This window comes from Schistocerca serialis, chromosome 5, assembly GCF_023864345.2.
Source record: "Schistocerca serialis cubense isolate TAMUIC-IGC-003099 chromosome 5, iqSchSeri2.2, whole genome shotgun sequence".
Classification (NCBI taxonomy): Eukaryota; Metazoa; Arthropoda; class Insecta; order Orthoptera; family Acrididae; genus Schistocerca; species Schistocerca serialis.
In genome coordinates this window covers 237,288,061-237,309,917 of record NC_064642.1, presented here as the reverse complement: position 1 = coordinate 237,309,917, position 21,857 = coordinate 237,288,061, and the positions used below count along the sequence as shown (strand labels likewise).

Here is a 21,857-nt window from a genome sequence, read left to right as displayed (position 1 = left end):
TCCATTGCAGGGAATTCTCAAAAGGTGTTTCGTGGCCACGGTCGGTTGTGCTAAATTAAAACCAGCAGAAACAGTTAGTATCATCTTAAACCACAAAATAATCGTAACAGGGTGCTGCGGTATTCATATGAAGCTTAATCACATCCTAATTATGTCAAATGTATAATTAACAATCATCACTGACTCTGAGTGGCAACTTCACGGGAAATGCACATGTATGCCCTAAACCTTCTTCTGCTTACTATGACTCCGTTATGTAAATTCTTTAATCTTAAAATCTTTGGTCAAAAATGTAACTTCTTTGCTACACAACCACAAAATTGTACGACTGATGTACAGTGAGACAAATACGCGGTTTCTCGTGTCAGAAGGCAGCACACGTACTGTTCTTCTTGCACTCCAAGTACCCTTTATTCTTTTTTAAAGTATCAGGTACGTTAATATGTAGACGCTGTGGCTAATTCAGTTAATTATTAACAGCACAAACTGCAACCTAGCCTCTCGGCAACACCACATGCTATAGCAAGAAATCACCGATCTTTGCCATTGATAGTGACTGGTGATGACGGTCTGACCTTCGAAACGCTTTGTGAACGACGTAAATTCCTTGTAATGAACGCTGAATTATACATTTTTCATAGCATCGTGCTATACGAAGTTGACAGAATGAGTCCGGAAACAGCCCGCAAGCAACCGAGGAGTGTCCTCTTGTTTCGTGTGTGCCCAGGTGTACACCAGATACGGCGAGACTGAGTTATTAGCGGGTTGTTTATCTGGGAGCGCACAGGAAGCTAGCTGCCTGGTATTGCACAGCTGAGGCCACGCCGCCACACGTAGGCAGAGGCCAGCATACGCGCCCGTCCGGCCACGTGTGCTAACTTATCTGGCGCGCGACACCAGCTGGCCCCGCGATAAGCTTTGCGCTGAATGAGCGCAAGGAAAGGAGAAAAGTAATCGTCTGTACTATCTGGGCGCGCGAGACAGCCGCAGAGTTGCGGCACATTCGCTGCTGGCAAGGTCGCCGCGACAGCGCTACTGCTGCAAGATGGCCGCCGCTAAGCATCTGCCCGGCTTCGGCCAGGAACTGGTCGACCTCCAGTATGAAGACGTGAGTTTTCTTTTCTTCTTTTAAACCCCTGAATATGTGTGTGCATGTGTGTCCATCAAGTGAGACAACTTGAAGACGACTGAGTAATAAGTGACTATTTAGGCATTATGTTCTCCGCAAACCACCGCTGTGTGGTGAAGGCTTTATTATATGCCCCCCTCCCTAGCTGTTCTTTTCACTGATGGTACGCGGGAAGAATGTGCCCCAATCACTATGATTGTAGCGTCCTGATCATTAAGCGATATGTACGCTGAAGGAAATAGCATGCTTCTTAACTCGCTTTGGGAAACACAATGACGCTCTCATGCTGAATAAACAAAGAAGTGACGAATCGTGCAGCTCTTCTTTGAATCTTCTCTATCTCTTCCGTTAATTCACTCTGGCAAACGTCCAATACCTATAACTAATTCTACACAGTCGGAAAAAACGTAACATCCTCAACGATAAGGTCATTTTATTGACAAGTTAGGTCACAGGTAATTCTCCTTGTAGGTGTACACGATAATAAATTGAGACCAAATGAAACACACCTGTCACAGTAAAGGGTGCCAAAATAGTCGCATCAATACACAGCCCCTCCCCCCCCCCCCCCGCCCCCCCTCTGGTGGCAATGCAGGGGTCTGCTCTAGCATGCAAATAATCATAAAGCTGCCGGATTGCATCCTGCAATAGAATGTCCCAAGCATCTTCCACCTTTTGTTCCAATTCGGTAATGGTTCCTGAAGGCCTCGAAGAACAAGTAAGCTCCCACATTATCATGTCGCATGTTTGTTTAATTTGGAGAGATCCAGTGATCGCCCTGGCCAGGGCACATGTTCTGCACCACGAAGAACACACTTCTATGCAGCAGCCGTATGTGGACGTGCATTGTCCTGCTGAAAAAGCACATCATCTTCCAGAAACGGCATTAGCGCTGGGATAACAGGATGCACAATGTACTGGGCACTGGTTGCTTTACCCTGTAGAAACATCAAATGTGACCCGAGTTGTAACCGATGGGTCTCCTCACTATAAAGCCAGAATTTCGCATGTGTGTCGTGGGCGAAAGCAGTGTGGAAAAGGCAGCTCACCAGTCTGCACCATCCACGTGTACATCTATCACTCGCTTACACACAGAACCCATTCTCATCGTTGAAGACAACACAGCGCCTTTCGACTCTCCAGTCAGTTCTTTCACGACACCAGAGCAGCTATACTTGGTAGTGTCGTGGTGCCAGTGGTAGCCTGGCCAGAATGTACGCGTGATCTTATTCCTGGTGCAAGGAGACGGCTGCCATTGGTCCCTGATGACACAGCAGGTGCAACATGTATACGGATTTCATCTCTGGATGATGTTCGATCAGCCGCCGCTGCTCGCACAATGTATCGGTCTCATCGTGCGTCTGCTGTACTACGCAGACATTCAGAAGCTAGACTATGTGGGAATGTGCCACACATACCACTGTTGAAAGCAGCGACATTAACACCTATACATTGTGCCCAACATGTACAGGAGTCCATCGATACATCCATCCAGCTTTTCGAGTGTTCACAATGCGACCCCGTTCAAATGGCTGAAGCCGTTCAACAGGAATATGTAGTCCTCGGTGGGGCATGATTTTACCCAAGAAGGAATACTGTAAACATTTTTCACCTCTTAATTTAGCAAAATACTGTCTCCAGAGTCAAAACAGAGGGTGCACAGACAGGCCTTCTGGGAGCCATCAGAACGCCCATGAGTGTGACAAATCCAACCCGTCAGCAGGAACACATTATCTACCTTGATAATGTTCCATTTTTCCGGTAGTGTATAATCAGATAGGCACCTTAAGGTGTGTGGTGTAGGATACTTTGTTCACCGTTGTCATATCCCCCATTTCCGTTTCCAACCGCGAATGGTCTGTGGGAAGAACGATTAAGCCTCTCTGATTTTATCTTCATGATTTTTTCACGAGATATACGTAGGAGGAAGCAATATACCGGTTGAGTCTCCTGGGAAAGTACGCATTCGGAATTTTAACGGTAAACGACACTGCTATTCACAACGTCTCTCTTTTAGCGCATACCACTGGAGTTGGATGAGAATCTTCGTTACCCTTTTGTCCCAATTAAACGTGCTGCTCTTCTTTGTATCTTCACTTTTCTTTTACCAATCTTATCAGGTAGGGATCCCATACTGACGAGCAATATTCAAGTATTGGTCGAACAAGTGTGTTGTAAGCTACCTCCTTTGTCAGTGGACTGAGAAGGATCCTTTATTGGATGATTATATGATAGCAGAACAAACACTGGTAGTAGTTACTTCTGTAAAATATCTGGGAGCATGCGTACGGAACGATTTGAAGTGGAATGATCATATAAAATGAATTGTGGGTAAGGCGGGTGCCAGGTTGAGATTCATTGGGAGAGTCCTTAGAAAATGTAGTGCATCAACAAAGGAGGTGGCTTACAAAACACTCGTTCGACCTATACTTGAGTATTGCTCATCAGTGTGGGATCCGTACCAGGTCGGGTTGACAGAAGAGATAAAGAAGATCCAAAGAAGAGCGGCGCGTTTCGTCACATGGTTATTTGATAAGCGTGACAGCGTTACGGAGATGTTTAGCAAACTCAAGTGGAAGACTCTGCAAGAGAGGCGCTCAACATCGCGGTGTAGCTTGCTGTCCAGATTTCGAGAGGGTGCGTTTCTGGATGAGGTATCGAATATATTGCTTCCCCCTACTTATACCTCCCGAGGAGATCATGAGTGTAAAATTAGAGGGACTCGAGCGCGCACGGAGGCTTTCCGGCAGTCGTTCTTCCCGCAAACCATACGCGACTGGAACAGGAAAGGTAGATAATGACAGTGGCACGTAAAGTGCCCTCCGCCACACACCGTTGAGTGGCTTGCGGAGTATAAATGTAGATGTAGATGAATTAGAACAATGAGTCTCAGTCTATCATCTGCCTTACCAGCAGTTACTTTACACGGAACTCTTCGCGGGCTGTTATATGCAGAGAAGTCGCAAAGCCAGAAAACTGTAGCAAAATGCAAGAACATCCGAAGAGGATTGAAGCTTGATTCAGGAATTGGCAGTTGACCCTCAACATAAACAATATAACGTATTGCTAAAATGAGTTAGAAGACACCATTCGACTGTAAATGACTCGGTATCCATACTCCGGGGTTGTCGCTGTTTCCAGTGATTGTTCTGTAATCGTGTCATAATATGATAATTAAATGATGAACCCACGTTTCATCGCCTGTGATGATGTTCGACAACAAACTGTCACGCTCAGCCTCGTAACGCGCAAGCAGTTTCGCATAGTTGGTCCTTAGTTGTTCTTTATGGTCTACTGATAAGCAGGAGGCAAGGGACCCAGCATGCACACACGTTCGAGTACCCCAACTGGTGGAAAAGTATGCCAGCACCATCAACCCAGGGGTCCAGTTAAGCAGAAAGGAGTTTGATTGTGATCCGTCGATCATCTCGAATGAGAGTGTCCGCACGTTTCAACATTGCAGGATCACCACTGTGTGCAGCTGGCCAACACACGGGAGATCGGACAGGTTTGCGCGATCTTGTTGCGATGATGACAGACGCCTCGCCCAACGACTCACCGTGGTTTTGTTCACTGTCAGGTCCCCGTAGACATACTGCAAGTGCCTATGAATATCTGTAATGCCCCAGTTTTCTGCCAAAGGAAACTCCATGACAGCTCTCTGCTTAGAACGCAGCAGGTTTAGTGCCACCAACTATCGAAACATTAGGAAACTATAGAGGCTAAGCGGGAATATATCTCGACGTCTCACAACAGATTCTACGTTTTTTCAACCGAAACTGGCCGAGAAAAAAAGGTGTCGTATTGCTTATTGAACGCCCCTTGTACAAAAGAGTTATTCGCTCTCCCAGAAGCAAAATATATGTTCCGTAACTGTACAACAAAATAACGTCAGCGAGATACCCTGATGAGCCAGAACATTGTGACCAGCTGGCTAACAGCGCGTTGGTTCGCCTTTGAAACTCAATACAGAGATGAATTCTTTTGACAAGTCAGTGATAGGGTTCCATATGTATGTGGCACCTGACTTCTATGCACTGTTTACGCATTTCCTGTAAATTGCGAAAGTTATCCTGCTGGAAGACGCCATCACCGTCGGGGAAGAAATCAAGCATGAAGGATGCAGGTAGTCCTACCTAGTCCACGGCCATCATCGTACCTTCCATTATTGCCACAGGTCTCGTGGAAACCCAGGTACATGCCCCCATTCAGCCGGCTCTTGCCTGCGTTCGTAGAGCGGTGAATGTATCGAGCAACCGTTTGCGTGGATGACGGGTTATCTAGACACGACCATCGACCTGGTCCAACAAAAAACGTATCACCCGACCAGGCGACATGTTTCCATCGAACCGCTGTCCAATCTCGATGTCCCGTGTCCACTGCTATCGTAAGTGATGATATCGTTGAGACAGCATGGGAATACGCAGAGTAACGGAAGGTTTCAAATGATTGGAAAAGAGCACAGGAAGTCTCAGTCTTCAAGAAGGGCCGTCGAGCAGATGCGCAAAACTATAGGCCTATATCTCTGACATCGATCTGTTGTAGGATTTTAGAACATGTTTTTTGCTCGCGTATCATGTCGTTTCTGGAAACCCAGAATCTACTCTGTAGGAATCAACATGGATTCCGGAAACAGCGATCGTGTGAGACCCAACTCGCTTTATTTGTTCATGAGACCCAGAAAATATTAGACACAGGCTCCTAGGTAGATGCTATTTTCCTTGACTTCCGGAAGGCGTTCGATATAGTTCCGCACTGTCGCCTGATAAACAAAGTAAGAGCCTACGGAATATCAGACCAGCTGTGTGGCCGGATTGAAGAGTTTTTAGCAAACAGAACACAGCATGTTGTTCTCAATGGAGAGACGTCTACAGACGTTAAAGTAACCTCTGGCGTGCCACAGGGGAGTGTTATGGGACCATTGCTTTTCACAATATATATAAATGACCTAGTAGATAGTGTCGGAAGTTCCATGCGGCTTTTCGCGGATGATGCTGTAGTATACAGAGAAGTTGCAGCATTAGAAAATTGCAGCGAAATGCAGGAAGATCTGCAGCGGATAGGCACTTGGTGCAGGGAGTGGCAACTTACCCTTAACATAGACAAATGTAATGTATTGCGAATACATAGAAAGAAGGATCGTTTATTGGATGATTATATGATATCGGAACAAACACTGGTAGCAGTTACTTCTGTAAAATATCTGGGAGTATCCGTGCGGAACGATTTGAAGTGGAATAATCATATAAAATTAATTGTTGGTAGGGCGAGAGTAATTGGGAGAGTCCTTAGAAAATGTAGTCCATCAACAAAGGAGGTGGCTTACAAAACACTCGTTCGACCTACACTTGAGTATTGCTCATTAGTATGGGATCTGTACCAGGTCGGGTTGACAGAAGAGATAGAGAAGATCCAAAGAAGAGCGGCGCATTTCGTCACAGGATTATTAGGTAAGCGTGATAGCGTTACGGAGATGTTTAGCAAACTCAAGTGGCAGACTCTGCGAGAGAGGCGCTCTGCATCGCGGTGTAGCTTGCTGTCCAGATTTCGAGAGGGTGCGTTTCTGGATGAGGTATCGAATATATTGCTTCCCCCTACTTATATCTTCCGAGAAGATCACGAATGTAAAATTAGAGGGATTCGAGCGCGCACGGAGGCTTTCCGGCAGTCGTTCTTCCCGCGAATCATACGCGACTGGAACAGGAAAGGGAGGTAATGACATTGGCACGTAAAGTGCCCTCCGCCACACCATTGGGTGGCTTGCGGAGTATAAATGTAGATGTAGATGTAGATGTAGGTCATCTACAGCCGAGCCCCATGTTCAACAATGTGCGCAAAACGGCGTGCTCCGAAGCACTTGGGCCTGCACTAGCGTTCTATGTCGTCACATCTGCCACAGATCACCTCCTCTGCTGCTTCGCAGAGCGGGGAAGCCTCCAACCACCACGGTCTGTGATGACACGTGAACGTCAAACACCTTGTCGCCTATTCGCAGTTTCCCCGTTCTTCAATCACTTTTCTTATGAGCTCGCGACACAAGCACGCTAAAAGCCGCCCAGTTACGGCATTTTCGAAAGGTTCGTTCCCAGTGTCCCGGCCATATCAGTCTGTCGTGTGAGTGAAATCTGTAGATGCCAACGCACACTGATCGATACTCCAGCGCCGATAGTTTTCACCCTCTGTTACACAAGAAAGCGGTCCTGAACGCGCAAGTACGAAGAGTAAAGATTATTTTTTACGACTACCATCTACAATTTGAATTGTAGAGTTTGAGACACGTGTTCAGAGAGAATGGTTGTAGCAAAGGAGACATTAAAAACGCTTTCAGGTGCCACAGACGCCTTGTGAATCGGCATACTGTGGGGCTGTGGGGCGATAAGCAGTAGGTTAGGGCGTGTGCTGCATATACATGGACTGAGAGGACTGTTTCGACCGCCCCCAAGATACGAGATTTGCTTTCCGTGTGTCCGGTGTCTATGGTGTCCATTGCGAATACTGCAGCGTCTGTATAGATCATACTATTCGCACAGTTGCAGAACATTTTATCTAGCACAAGTGACATTGTAGACAAGCAGAACCTGACAAATCGCCGATAGCTGAGCACTGCCTGAAAATATTTCGTGTATTTAATTTATTCGAATTGACGAAGATTGAAAACCGAGGAGATTCTGTTCGGACAAATTACCGCTAAAAATCTGAGGACACAATTCTGCTATTCGTCAACGTCGCTTATACCAGTGGATTTCCAAATCCACGGCGCTTATCGTTGCTAGAATGATACACCATTCGCTTCTGCTTCTGTTCCTTAGTGCGTCATGTGTCCGAAACAATACCAGGCGGCATTTAACCTCGCGATACGTAGAATTTATAAACTATGAGCTCTGTTTCGAACATTATGTCCTGATTCGCGGTATCATGCACGTACCATTGGGTCATTACCACTCGTGGCTTGAAACATCTGATGTTGAATCTCCCAGTCTGATATTCATAGCCGGCCGCTGTGGCCGAGCGGTTCTAGGCGCCTCAGTCCGGAACTGCGCTGCTGCTACGGTCGCAGGTTCGAATCCTGCCTCGGGCATGGATGTGTGTGATGTCCTTAGGTTAGTTAGGTTGAAGTAGTTCTAAGTCTAGGCGACTGATGACCTCAGATGTTAAGTCCCATAGTGCTTAGAGCCGTTTTTTGATATTCATATATCTCTTACGCATGTCTTGCAATCGATTTTAGCTAATTTAGCACACAGTTCCAATTTATTAGTGGTGTGTCACATTAGATATATTAAGCTGTTCTCTGTTCTGAAACTAACTAAATCGTTTTGCAATAAATCTGCTACTATCTTGGCATCAGCTGTGTTAGGTAAAGATGTAGTATCTGTTAGTGACACATGAAAATTTGTGCCGTGCCAGAACTCGAACCCCGATTTCCTGCTTATCGCGAGCTGTCATCTGTAATTAAAAAACTGAGTGGAAGGATCAACAAACGAACTTTAACGGATGTCATGTGACGTCCCCGCAACGACCAAACACAACGATCTGCAACAAAGAAAAACGAAAGAAAAAAAAACACTTCGACTTTATGTACTCGCCTTCTGGTCCGATTCAAACTTCCTTATATCACACTATGTACATCCCTATATCATAGTCCCCTACATTCAGGACGGACGGCTGTCTATCATCATTCATGTCTGTTCACCCAGACATGTAAATAAATACACTCCTGGAAATGGAAAAAAGAACACATTGACACCGGTGTGTCAGACCCACCATACTTGCTCCGGACACTGCGAGAGGGCTGTACAAGCAATGATCACACGCACGGCACAGCGGACACACCAGGAACCGCGGTGTTGGCCGTCGAATGGCGCTAGCTGCGCAGCATTTGTGCACCGCCGCCGTCAGTGTCAGCCAGTTTGCCGTGGCATACGGAGCTCCATCGCAGTCTTTAACACTGGTAGCATGCCGCGACAGCGTGGACGTGAACCGTATGTGCAGTTGACGGACTTTGAGCGAGGGTGTATAGTGGGCATGCGGGAGGCCGGGTGGACGTACCGCCGAATTGCTCAACACGTGGGGCGTGAGGTCTCCACAGTACATCGATGTTGTCGCCAGTGGTCGGCGGAAGGTGCACGTGCCCGTCGACCTGGGACCGGACCGCAGCGACGCACGGATGCACGCCAAGACCGTAGGATCCTACGCAGTGCCGTAGGGGACCGCACCGCCACTTCCCAGCAAATTAGGGACACTGTTGCTCCTGGGGTATCGGCGAGGACCATTCGCAACCGTCTCCATGAAGCTGGGCTACGGTCCCGCACACCGTTAGGCCGTCTTCCGCTCACGCCCCAACATCGTGCAGCCCGCCTCCAGTGGTGTCGCGACAGGCGTGAATGGAGGGACGAATGGAGACGTGTCGTCTTCAGCGATGAGAGTCGCTTCTGCCTTGGTGCCAATGATGGTCGTATGCGTGTTTGGCGCCGTGCAGGTGAGCGCCACAATCAGGACTGCATACGACCGAGGCACACAGGGCCAACACCCGGCATCATGGTGTGGGGAGCGATCTCCTACACTGGCCGTACACCACTGGTGATCGTCGAGGGGACACTGAATAGTGCACGGTACATCCAAACCGTCATCGAACCCATCGTTCTACCATTCCTAGACCGGCAAGGGAACTTGCTGTTCCAACAGGACAATGCACGTCCGCATGTATCCCGTGCCACCCAACGTGCTCTAGAAGGTGTAAGTCAACTACCCTGGCCAGCAAGATCTCCGGATCTGTCCCCCATTGAGCATGTTTGGGACTGGATGAAGCGTCGTCTCACGCGGTCTGCACGTCCAGCACGAACGCAGGTCCAACTGAGGCGCCAGGTGGAAATGGCATGGCAAGCCGTTCCACAGGACTACATCCAGCATCTCTACGATCGTCTCCATGGGAGAATAGCAGCCTGCATTGCTGCGAAAGGTGGATATACACTGTACTAGTGCCGACATTGTGCATGCTCTGTTGCCTGTGTCTATGTGCCTGTGGTTCTGTCAGTGTGATCATGTGATGTATCTGACCCCAGGAATGTGTCAATAAAGTTTCCCCTTCCTGGGACAATGAATTCAAGGTGTTCTTATTTCAATTTCCAGGAGTGTAATTATACTGTCCTTTAAATAGCTTTTTATAACCTTTCTGGAGAACCGCTCACGCAGCGACAGCTTCGAATCACGTGAGGCTACAAAGGTAGGCAACGAATTTTTCTTTCAGCATCTCGGCTTTCGTCTATAAACACGATATTGTTACAGGAGGAGGCTAATGAAACAAACTGAGTATTCATGTAAGTGAAGGCCGTTTATAGAAGCGTACCTGATGGCAAACGTTCAGTGACACCTGTATTAGCTTTGATCTGAAATTTTTATGTGCTACACTGTTTCTGCTCTTATATTTGGTGCGGGATTCTCATTAAACGTAATGTGGACATAGTAAACAAATAACCCGTTCAGTAAACCCTTTGATGTGTACACAAGGCAGCTTCCATTAAAATGCATGTTCCCAATCAGCAAGTAATTTCTAAATTGCAAAATTTGCTAATATGTAACTTTTGTCACTCGCTCCGTTATTTTATGGATGGTTTACATTCACATTCTATGCACTTTTAATCACTTAAGTTAACTCTGTGATGCACCATATTAATGGTCACTTCTCTGACGTTTTCAATCAGTCACGATGCAGCAAATGCGAGCAGAGCACAACACCAGTAGAGACTGCCCACTGCAGTGGACTGCGTGCATTTACAACCTCATGACTGATTGAAAACCTCAGAGAAGCGACCATTAACAGCTGTCCGCTGTAGTGGGTGCTACGCGCCACGGGGCTAATTCTATGCGCAAGGTATATTAATTTAAACTTGAACTAATTTTCTTAAGCCCTCGAATAGGAAGCCTCTTCTTTAAATTTTTCACACACACACACACACACACACACACACACACACAAAACGCCGAAATAATTGGCCGACGGAAATCAAACCAAGGCTGAAGTCATGGCACAAAATGCAAAGAGCCACTTTTTCAGTTTTTGGTAAGAACTCAGAACAGGGGGACTATCACTCATATTTTACGCAGACTATGCTAGAATTGTTATGGACCTGTTAGAAGAAGACAGCATTTTTCAGCAAATACAATATGCATCTTTTCTGTATATAAAATAAATCGGAAAAAAACTATACAGGTAGACCAACAGGTCAAAACAGTAAGATGGTTCAAATGGATATTGGTTGCAGCGGCTACTGCAGATGAGGAGTCTTGTACAAAACGGACTAGAGAGAAGAGCTGCGTGAAAGCAGTCTTCAGACTGAAGACTACACCAAAGTCTTCTTAAATAATCGCAATGGCTAAACTCAGCGCTGTCTAGAGCATTGTTTGGCTTCACAAAGCATACGCGCAGTGTCGTCTGCAAGGTGCTATGCACGGAATGAACAAGTTGAATTTGTTATGGTTCTCACCTAGTTTCCTAGTTTAGAGTAGGACTTGGAAAGATGGTTTCAAACTTGCGGCAGTGGCATATTCGCTGAGACAGTGGAAGAAATGAGTCATCTGAAAGCATTGCAAGTTGCCAACTTCGGTGGAACTCTGGCCCTATTTTTTTTTTCTAAATATAATTTTTGAGTAAAACATGAGAAACGTTTTCCCAAATATCTGAATTTCTCTGAGAGTGTTTTGTTTCCTGCCACTATCCGTGGCTGATACTGAATAGTAGCATAAAACACTGGCAAGAATAAAGACAGTCCTACTATGATGCAAAATAAATTATTAGATTTACTAGTGCTCCCTATAATGTTTACTTTAGCTCATCACTTAAATTTTAGTAATACGTCTAGTTATTTCCAGAATATTGATATTTCATTGTTTCTGCACACCTACATCAGTATTCTGAAAACTAGTGCGAAGTATTTCACAAAGCGAAGAGTACATTCCTAATGTGACAGTCTGCATTATTTTAATTACATACAGAGGTTCGAAATAATAATATAATGACCATCATCATCATCATCATCATTTAAGACTGATTATGCCTTTCAGCGTTTAGTCTGGAGCATAGCTCCCCTTATAAAATTCCTCCATAACATTGGTGCCTCTTCTGATGTTAAACCTATTACTTCAAAATCATTCTTAACCGAATCCAGGTACTTTCTCCTTGGTCTGCCCCGACTCCTCCTACCCTCTACTGCTGAACCCATGAGTCTCTTGGGTAACCTTGCTTCTCCCATGCGTGTAACATGACCCCACCATCTAAGCCTGTTCGCCCTGACTGCTACATCTGTAGAGTTCATTCCCAGTTTTTCTTTGATTTCCTCATTGTGGACACCCTCCTGCCATTGTTCCCATCTACTAGTACCTGCAATCATCCTAGCTACTTTCATATCCGTAACCTCAACCTTATTGATAAGGTAACCTGAATCCACCCAGCTTTCGCTCCCATACAACAAAGTTGGTCGAAAGATTGAACGGTGCACAGATAACTTAGTCTTGGTACTGACTTCCTTCTTGCAGAAGAGAGTAGATCGTAGCTGAGCGCTCACTGCATTAGCCTTGCTACACCTCGCTTCCAGTTCTTTCACTATGTTGCCATCCTGTGAGAATATGCATCCTAAGTACTTGAAACCGTCCACCTGTTCTAACTTTGTTCCTCCTATTTGGCACTCAATCCGTTTATATTTCTTTCCCACTGACATTACTTTCGTTTTGGAGATGCTAATCTTCATACCATAGTCCTTACATTTCTGATCTAGCTCTGAAATATTACTCTGCAAACTTTCAATCGAATCTGCCATCACAACTAAGTCATCCGCATATGCAAGACTGCTTATTTTGTGTTCACATATCTTAATCTCACCCAGCCAGTCTATTGTTTTCAACATATGATCCATAAATAATATGAACAACAGTGGAGACAGGTTGCAGCCTTGCCTTACCCCTGAAACTACTCTGAACCATGAACTCAGTTTACCGTCAACTCTAACTGCTGCCTGACTATCCATGTAAAGACCTTTAATTGCTTGCAAAAATTTGCCTCCTATTCCATAATCTCGTAGAACAGACAATAACTTCCTCCTAGGAACCCGGCCATATGCCTTTTCTAGATCTATAAAGCATAGATACAATTCCCTGTTCCACTCATAACACTTCTCCATTATTTGTCGTAAGCTAAAGATCTGGTCCTGACAACCTCTAAGAGGCTTAAACACACACTGATTTTCATCCAATTGCTTCTCAACTAATACTCGCACTTTCCTTTCAACAATACCTGAGAAGATTTTACCCACAACGCTGATTAAAGAGATACCTCTGTAGTTGTTGCAATCTTTTCTGTTTCCATGTTTAAAGATTGGTGTGATTACTGCTTTTGTCCAGTCTGATGGAACCTGTCCAGACTCCCAGGCCATTTCAATTATCATGTGTAGCCATTTAATGGTAAGACAGAAATTTCGAATCCAGATTTTAAAATGCAAAACCTTTTTCAAGAGCACAGGTGGACTCCGAGTGTAATTTATTGATTATGAAGTGCAAATTAAAACTGAAGAAATTTCAGGAAATTAAAAAATTAAGGAGATGAAACATGAATAAATTGAAAGAACCATCGAATGTTAAGGTCTTCAGGGGAAGTATTAAGCAACGGTTGACTGAAACAGGGGATAGGATTACAACAGGAGACAAATAGGCTCCTCTAAGAGATGAAATAGTGTAGGGAGCAGAGGACCGAAGAGGCGAAAAGGATCTGTAAAAATTCATGGATAACACGTGAGATATTTAATTTAATTGACGAAATGAGAAAATGTAAAAGTACACACACAGAGCAGGAGAACGAGGATACATATATCTAAAAATTATGTTAACAGAAAGTAAAAAATGACTAAGCAAGTACGGTTGGAAAACAAATGCGAGGCTGTAGAATCAAGCATTATTAGGAGAAAGATAGATGCCATGCGTAGAAAACTTGGAGAGACATTTGGAGAAAACAGGAGCATCTTCATGAATATAAACAGTTCAGCTTTGCTCCCTCAGCAAAGAAGGGAAAACTGGGAGCTCAAATGAATATGTAAAAAAAACTATATAAAGGAATATGAGCTTGAAAACAACATTAAGAAAGGGAAGAGAAAGTAAATGAAGATGCAATTGGACAAGTGATGTTGCGAGAAGAAATTGATGGAGCATTGAATGACCTAAATCGAAACAAGACCTCTGCAGTAGACGACATTTCCTCACAATTATTCATATTCTTGGGAGAGACACCCGTGGCGAAGCTATTCCACCACCTCGTGTGCAAGATATACTCTAAGATTAAAAAAACGCACCAGGAGGGGACGAAAACTGGAAGATGTGGTGTACATATACAGAAAAAGTAATGATCACATTTTCGGAAAAATTGGATAACTTATTCAAGAGAAAGACCTTCATAAATTGCTCAAGTCTGTAACGTGTTGCTACACCTCTGGCCCTTATGCAAGCAATTATTCGCCTTGGCATTGATTGATGCAGTTGTTGAAATGTCCTCTTGGGGGATATCGTGGCAAATTCCGTCCAGCTGAAGCATTTTCATTTAAATTCTTGTTTTATACACAAGAATTTAAATGCAAAAGATTTGTTACTGACAAATCCGAAAATGGTCTTTCAAAAAAGTTCAAATGTACAATTTAGATAGTAAGCAAAATACGACATTTACCATGAATAATTACGTGACAATAGTAAAATTTCAGTAATGAATTAATCTACTGGCCATTATTTATTGTCCACTCTGTTGTAAATACACGTTCTATAACGAGGTAATCTGTAAGTTGGCTCATATCATCAGAAACAACCATATCATTCAGAGTTGATAACAGTCTTTCAAAAGTCACAGAACTTCGCAACAAAGTCGCTTTTTAAAAAGAAATTCATTTAAGAACAAAAAATTCTAGTGCCATATGGCAAATTGATGTACCGATATATATCTATCAGCAAAAAATAGAAATGCCCGTTAGAACCAAGACCAAATACCAAAAACACCGGTCATTTAGAACTAAAATAGCGGCATCGGTTTTAACCGGTAGGTTTTTTTTTTTATCCCCCACGGCATCTTCGTTGAGTGTATGCTTAGCCCAGCTCGGAATCGAAGTGTATGAAGTTACGGTAACCTGTGTGACCCGCAGTACGCGCGGCTGCCCTCTCTCTACCCTTTCCGGCAGTAGCACAAAATGCCAGAGTGCACGGTAAACTAGAAATGTTTCCGGCTTCCCAGAGGAGTTTTTAAACCCAACGCAGCCAGCGCTTGTAAGTGGCCCGCCTACAGATGTGTAGGTTGCGTAGAATTTACTCTGGGGTTTTGTTAAAAACTCTTTCGAATAGCAGCGCGGAATGTTGGGCATTGTCGGGACAACCAAAAATGGAAATGGAAAATGTTCCAAGTACTAAATCTAACATTTGTCAGGAGAATGAGAGAACAACGAAACTTTGCTTGCACGTAACTGATTCGTATCCAAATCATTGAGAAGATATTCTGATTCCATAGAACTATGCTGATCGCCGCAAAAATAAAAAGACAAATGCATTTAAATAACAAAAACGGACGTACGTATGTTTCACATCTCCTCCTAAACCAGTGGCCCGATGTCAACACACTTTCTTACACATATCATTTACCGACTGCAAAGAATCACTGTGGCGGTACTAACCATCCATCTACAAAGTGTGTGGGGCTGAGGGTGAAAAAGCAATGTTGCCCACGATGCACGAATACCCATACTTCAATTATCCAGTATTTGAGAGTGAGAGCACTTACAGACTTGCAACAACTGTAATCATAATTTTCAACCTTTGTGAAATTTTTTTCTCGCTGACGACCCCTCAAATTGATGAAAGGAAAAAAGTTTCTCGCTTACTACATTTTCGCCGTTCGTGCAGGAAAATTGCCTCATGAAGCGCTACACTTTAATTTATTACTTCTTTACTACTAACTGTGTTCGTGACACTGACACAATTTGTAAGCAGTATTCACATCTACCACTGAATGTCCGAGAAAAATTGCATCATTGAACAGCATTTAGTTCAGGAGATACGACATTATAAACACTGAATGCGTGAAAAACCACCGCATCATGCAAGACGTCGAAATTCATTACTTCGTTGCTACTAACTCTAATTGCTACACTTTTCACAGACAGTATCCATATTTGCCGCTGAATGTACCTACAAAAATATATCACTATACGACGCGGTTCAGAAGATATGACGTCATAAACACTGAAATGCGTCAGAAACTGCCGTTTCAAATTATTACTTCTTTACTACTAACTCTTTTCACAACACATTTCGCAGACGGTAGGCAAATACACTATTGGCCATTAAAATTGCTACACCACGAAGATGACGTGCTACAGACGCGACATTTAACCAACAGGAAGAAGATGCTGTGATAGGCAAATTATTAGCTTTTCAGAGCATTCACACAAGGTTGGCGCCGGTGGCTACACCTACAACGTGCTGACATGAGGAAAGTTTCCAACCGATTTCTCATACACAAACAGCGATTGACCAGCGTTGCCTGGTGAAACGTTCTTGTGATGCCTCGAATAAGGAGGAGAAATGCGTATCATCACGTTTCCGACTTTGATAAAGGTCGGTTATAGCCTATCGCGATTGCGGTTTATTTTATCGCGACATTGCTGCTGGCGTTGGTCGAGATCCGATGACTGTTAGCAGGATATGGAATCGGTGGGTTCAGGTGGGTGATACGGAACGCCGTGCTGGATCCCAACGGCCTCGTATCACTAGCAGTCGAGATGACAGGCATCTTATCCCCATGGCTGTAATGGATCGTGCATCCACGTCTCGATCCCTGAGTCAACGGATGGGGACGTTTGCAAGACAACCACCTGCACGAACAGTTCAACGACGTTTGCAGCGGCATGGACTATCAGCTCGGAGACCATGGCTGCGGTTACCCTTGACGCTACATCACAGACAGGAGCGTCTGCGATGGTGTACTCAACGACGAACCTGGATGCACGAATGGCAAAACGTCACTTTTTCGGATGAATCCAGGTTCTGTTTACAGCATCATAATGGTCGCATCCGTGTTTGGCGACATCGCGGTGAACGCACATTGGAAACGTGTATTCGTCATCGCCATACTGGCGTATCACCTGGCGTGATGGTATGGGTTGCCATTGGTTACACGTCTCGTTCACCTCTTGTTCGCATTGACGGCACTTTGAACAGTGGACGTTACATTTCAGATGCGTTACGACCCGTGGCTCTACCCTTCATTCGATCCCTCCGAAACCCTACATTTCAGCAGAATAATGCACGACCACATGTTGCAGGTCCTGTACGTGCCTTTCTGGATACAGAAAATGTTCGACCGCCGCCCTAGCCATCACGTTCTCCAGATCTCTCACCAACTGAAAACGTTTGGTCAATGGTGGCCGAGTAACTGGCTCGTCACAATACGCCAGTCACTACTCTTGATGAACTGTGGTATCGTGTTGAAGCTGCATGGGCAGCTGTACCTGTACACGCCATCCAAGCTCTGTTTGACTCAATGCCCAGGCGTATCAAGGCCGTTATTAAGGCCAGAGGTGGTTGTTCTTGGTACTGATTTCTCAGGATCTATGCACCCAAATGGCGTGAAAATGTAATCACATGTCAGTTCTAGTATAATATATTTGTCCAATGAATACCCGTTTAACATCTGCATTTCTTCTTGGTGTAGCAATTTTAATGGCCAGTAGTGTATATCACTGGATGTACGTGCAACCTTGCATCAATGTATAGCACAAAGTTTACGACGTACATTGAGGTGCGTGAAAATGGAACTGCAGGACGAAATCAGATGACCGATGACTACAGGTCTCCCATAGTCAGTTTACCGGGAGAGGCTGACATGAGCCCGTGGAGACGCACCAGCAGAGGTAGCAACGCACCTGTATTTTACTCTGTAGACTAGCGGTTATCCAGTTTCTGTTAGTTTTTATTTTCGCGTAAATCTGGGTGCATATCCTTGTTCACGAGGCTTCGTAGTGTAATATTCCCGCCGTCAGATCGCCACGTCACGCCACTTAATTTTAAACCTCGTGCTGGTACAGAGCATATAGTTTAGCCCAGTGCATTCTATTTAGCACATTGATCTTGTGCAGTATCTGTCGGGTAAGCAGAGTTTCTAGTAACAAGTAACAGTAGCTACAGCCGCTTTACTAGAGAAATTTATTTTTGATTAATCCGGGTATGTGCTGCCGTCTCAGGGCCTTGTGAGAAATCTGCAGAGCAGTTTTTAGTGTTTCTTTATTCTCCTAGTTACGTTTAGCGTACATTCGAAACTCAGTAGAGCCATTTGAGATCTTATATCTATTTTTTTCACACTACGATATGGCTAGGGGCTGTGCTTGTTGTGAGAGGACACAAGGAGAACTGGCTGCTGTCCGTAAACAGCTGGAAGCTGCGTTGGCTACCGTCGAAGTTGCGGCGACATCGGGGCGCTGTGAACGAGATCTGCGACATCTTTGGTGCCTTTGGAATCCCCCTGGTGAACCATATGTCGCTGCATCTTCTGTTTCGCAACGTCTGATCGATCCGTCCTCACTCGAGAGTGGGTGGTAGACGGCGGTGGGTTCACGTGTCGCAAGGCGGAAGGCGAAAGAGGGAGCAGGTCGCGCGGCTGGCTCCCTACACCTTAGCAACAGGTACGAGGTGCTACCCAGTGTTGATAACTCTGCCTCTCCTGTTAGGCCAGCGGCCAAATTTCCTGCCCAGTCCGGACAAGTACAGAGGGTGGGTATGCTTGTCGTTGGGAGCTCCAATGTTAGGCGGGTGATGGAGCCCCTCAGGGAAATAGTAGGCAAGACGGGAAAGAATGCCAGATTGTCAGTGTACACTCGGTATGTTTGCCCGGGGGGTGGGGCTCTATTCCGTCATGTCGAGGAGGCCCTACCGGCTACTATCGGGCGACCTGGGTGCAACCGGCTGGATATAGTGCCACATGTCGGCACGAATGACGCCTGCCGCTTGGGTTCTGAGGGCATCCTCAGCGCTTTCGGCGGATGGCTGATATGGTGAAGGAAAATGGCATCGCACGCGCTGTCCAGGCTAAGCTGCTTATTTCTAGCATCGTTCCCAGGGTTGATCGCGATGCTCTGGTTTGGAGCAGAGTGGAAGGTCTAAACCAGAGACTCATACATCTCTGCGACGGTATCGGATGCGAATTTCTCGACCTCTGCTATCGGTTACAGAATTGTAGGGTTCCCCTTAATAGGTCAGGTGTGCACTGCACGCAGGGTTCAGCTACTACGGTAGCGGAGTACGTGTGGTGTGCACATGGGGCTTTTTTAGGTTAGAGAAAACCTCCCTTGGCATTAAAGACGATTTGCCTGATAAATTAGCCACAATGTCATCAAAGAACGTTCGTCGTCGCAGATCAGAGACAGAAAAGGTGGATGTTGTTGTGGTCTTCAGTCCTGAGACTGGTTTGATGCAGCTCTCCATGCTACTCTATCCTGTGCAAGCTTCTTCATCTTCCAGTACCTACTGCAACCTACATCCTTCTGAATCTGCTTAGTGTATTCAACTCTTGGTCTCCCTCTACGATTTTTACCCTCCACACAGCCCTCAAGTACCAAATTGGTGATCCCTTGATGCCTCAGAACATGTCCTACCAACCGATGCCTTCTTCTAGTCAAGTTGTGCCACAAATTTCTCTTCTCCCCAATTCTACTCAATACCTCCTCATTAGTTATGTGAGCTACCCATCTAATCTTCAGCATTCTTCTGCAGCACTACATTTCGAAAGCTTCTATTCTCTCCTTGTCCAAACTATTTATCGTCCATCTTTCACTTCCATACATGGCTACACTCCAAACAAATACTTTCAGAAACGACTTCCTGACACTTAAATCTATACTCGATGTTAACGAATTTCTCTTCTTCAGAAACGCTTTCCTTGCCATTGCCAGTCTACATTTTATATCCTCTCTACTTCGAACATCATCAGTTATTTTGATCCCCAAATAGCAAAACTCCTTTACTATTTTAAGTGTTTCATTTCCTAATCTAATTCCCTCAGCATCACCCGACTTAATTCGACTACATTCCATTATCCTCGTTTTGCTTTTCTTGATGTTCATCTTATATCCTCCTTTCAAGACACTGTCCATTCCGTTCAACTGCTCTCCCAAGGGCTTTGCTGTCTCTGACAGAATTACAATGTCATCGGCGAACCTCAAAGTTTTTATTTATTTCAGATTGAATAACATCGGGGAGAGGCTACAACCCTGTCTCACTCGCTTCCAAACCACTGCTTCCCTTTCATGTACCTCGACTCTTATAACTGCCATCTGGTTTCTGTATAAATTGTAAATAGCCTTTCGCTCCCTGTATTTTACCCCTGCCACCTTCAGAATTTGAAAGAGAGTATTCCAGTCAACATTGTCAAATTTCTCTAAGTCTACAAATGCTAGAAACGTAGGTTTGCCTTTCCTGAATCTATCTTCTAAGATAAGTCTTAGGGTCAGTAATGCCTCACGTGTTCCAAAATTTCTACGGAATCCAAACTGATCTTCGACGAGATCGGCCTCTACCAATTTTCCATTCGTCTGTAAAGAATTCGCGTTAATATTTTGCAGCCGTGACTTACTAAACTGATAGTTCGGTAATTTTCACATCTGTAAACACCTGATTTCCTTGGGATTGAAATTATTATATTCTTCTTGAAGCCTGAGAGTATTTCGCCTGTCTCATACAGATGGTAGAGTTTTGTCAGGACTTGCTCTCCCAAGGCTGTCAGTAGTTCTGATGGAATGTTGTCTACTCCCGGGGCTTTGTTTCGACTTAGGTCTTTCAGTGCTCTGTCAAACTCTTCACGCAGTACCATATCTCCCATTTCATCTTCACCTACATCCTCTTCCATTTCCATAATATTGTCCTTAAGTACATCACCCTTGTATAGATCCTCTATATATTCCTTCCACCTTTCTGCTTTCCCTTCTTTGCTTAGAACCGGATTTCCATCTGAGCTCTTGATCTTCATACAAGTGGTTCTCTTTTTTCCAAAGATCTCTTTAATTTTCCCGTAAGCAGTGAAATAAGCCTCTACATCCTTACATTTGTCCTCTATCCATCCCTGCTTAGCCATTTTGAACTTTCTGTCTATCTCATTTTTGAGGCGTTTGTATTCCTTTTTGCCTGCTTCATTTACTGCATTTTTATATTTTCTCCTTTAATCAATTAAATTCAATATTTCTTCTGTTACCCAAGGATTTCTACTAGCCCTCGTCCTTTTACCTACTTGATCCTCTGCTGCCTTCACTACTTCATCCCTCAAAGCTACCCATTCTTCTTCTACTGTATTTCTTTCCCCCATTCCTGTTAATTGTTCCCTTATGCTCACCCTGAAACTCTGTACAACCTCTGGTTTAGTCAGTTTCTCCAGGTCCCATCTCCTTAAATTCCCACATTCTTGCAGGCTCTTCAGTTTTAATCTACAGTTCATAACCAATAGAGTGGTTAATATGAGTTTAGTAAACAGCAGGAGCATCCAAGTAAAGGTCCCAGAGTTAGTATCGCTTACTGTAGGTTGTAGTGCACAGATAGTATTAGGTACAGAAAGTTGGTTGAAACCAGACATTAATAACATCGAGATCCTAAGTTCATATTGGAATATTTATCGTGAGGATAGGTTAGTCGTCCATGGTGGCGCTGCGTTTATTGCAGCAAAGCATTCGAT

General features: G+C 44.7%; 1 protein-coding gene across 1 annotated transcript in view; it reads left to right on the top strand.

The window, feature by feature from the left end:
• Nucleotides 1-813: 813 nt before the first annotated feature.
• Nucleotides 814-21,857, top strand: part of LOC126481667 (uncharacterized) — a 120,480-nt gene continuing 99,436 nt past the window's right edge. The window contains exon 1 of the mRNA XM_050105596.1: nt 814-1,108. Within this exon, the coding sequence (XP_049961553.1) occupies nt 1,046-1,108 (63 nt within the window). The 5' untranslated portion in view covers nt 814-1,045. The remainder of the gene's footprint in view (nt 1,109-21,857) is intronic.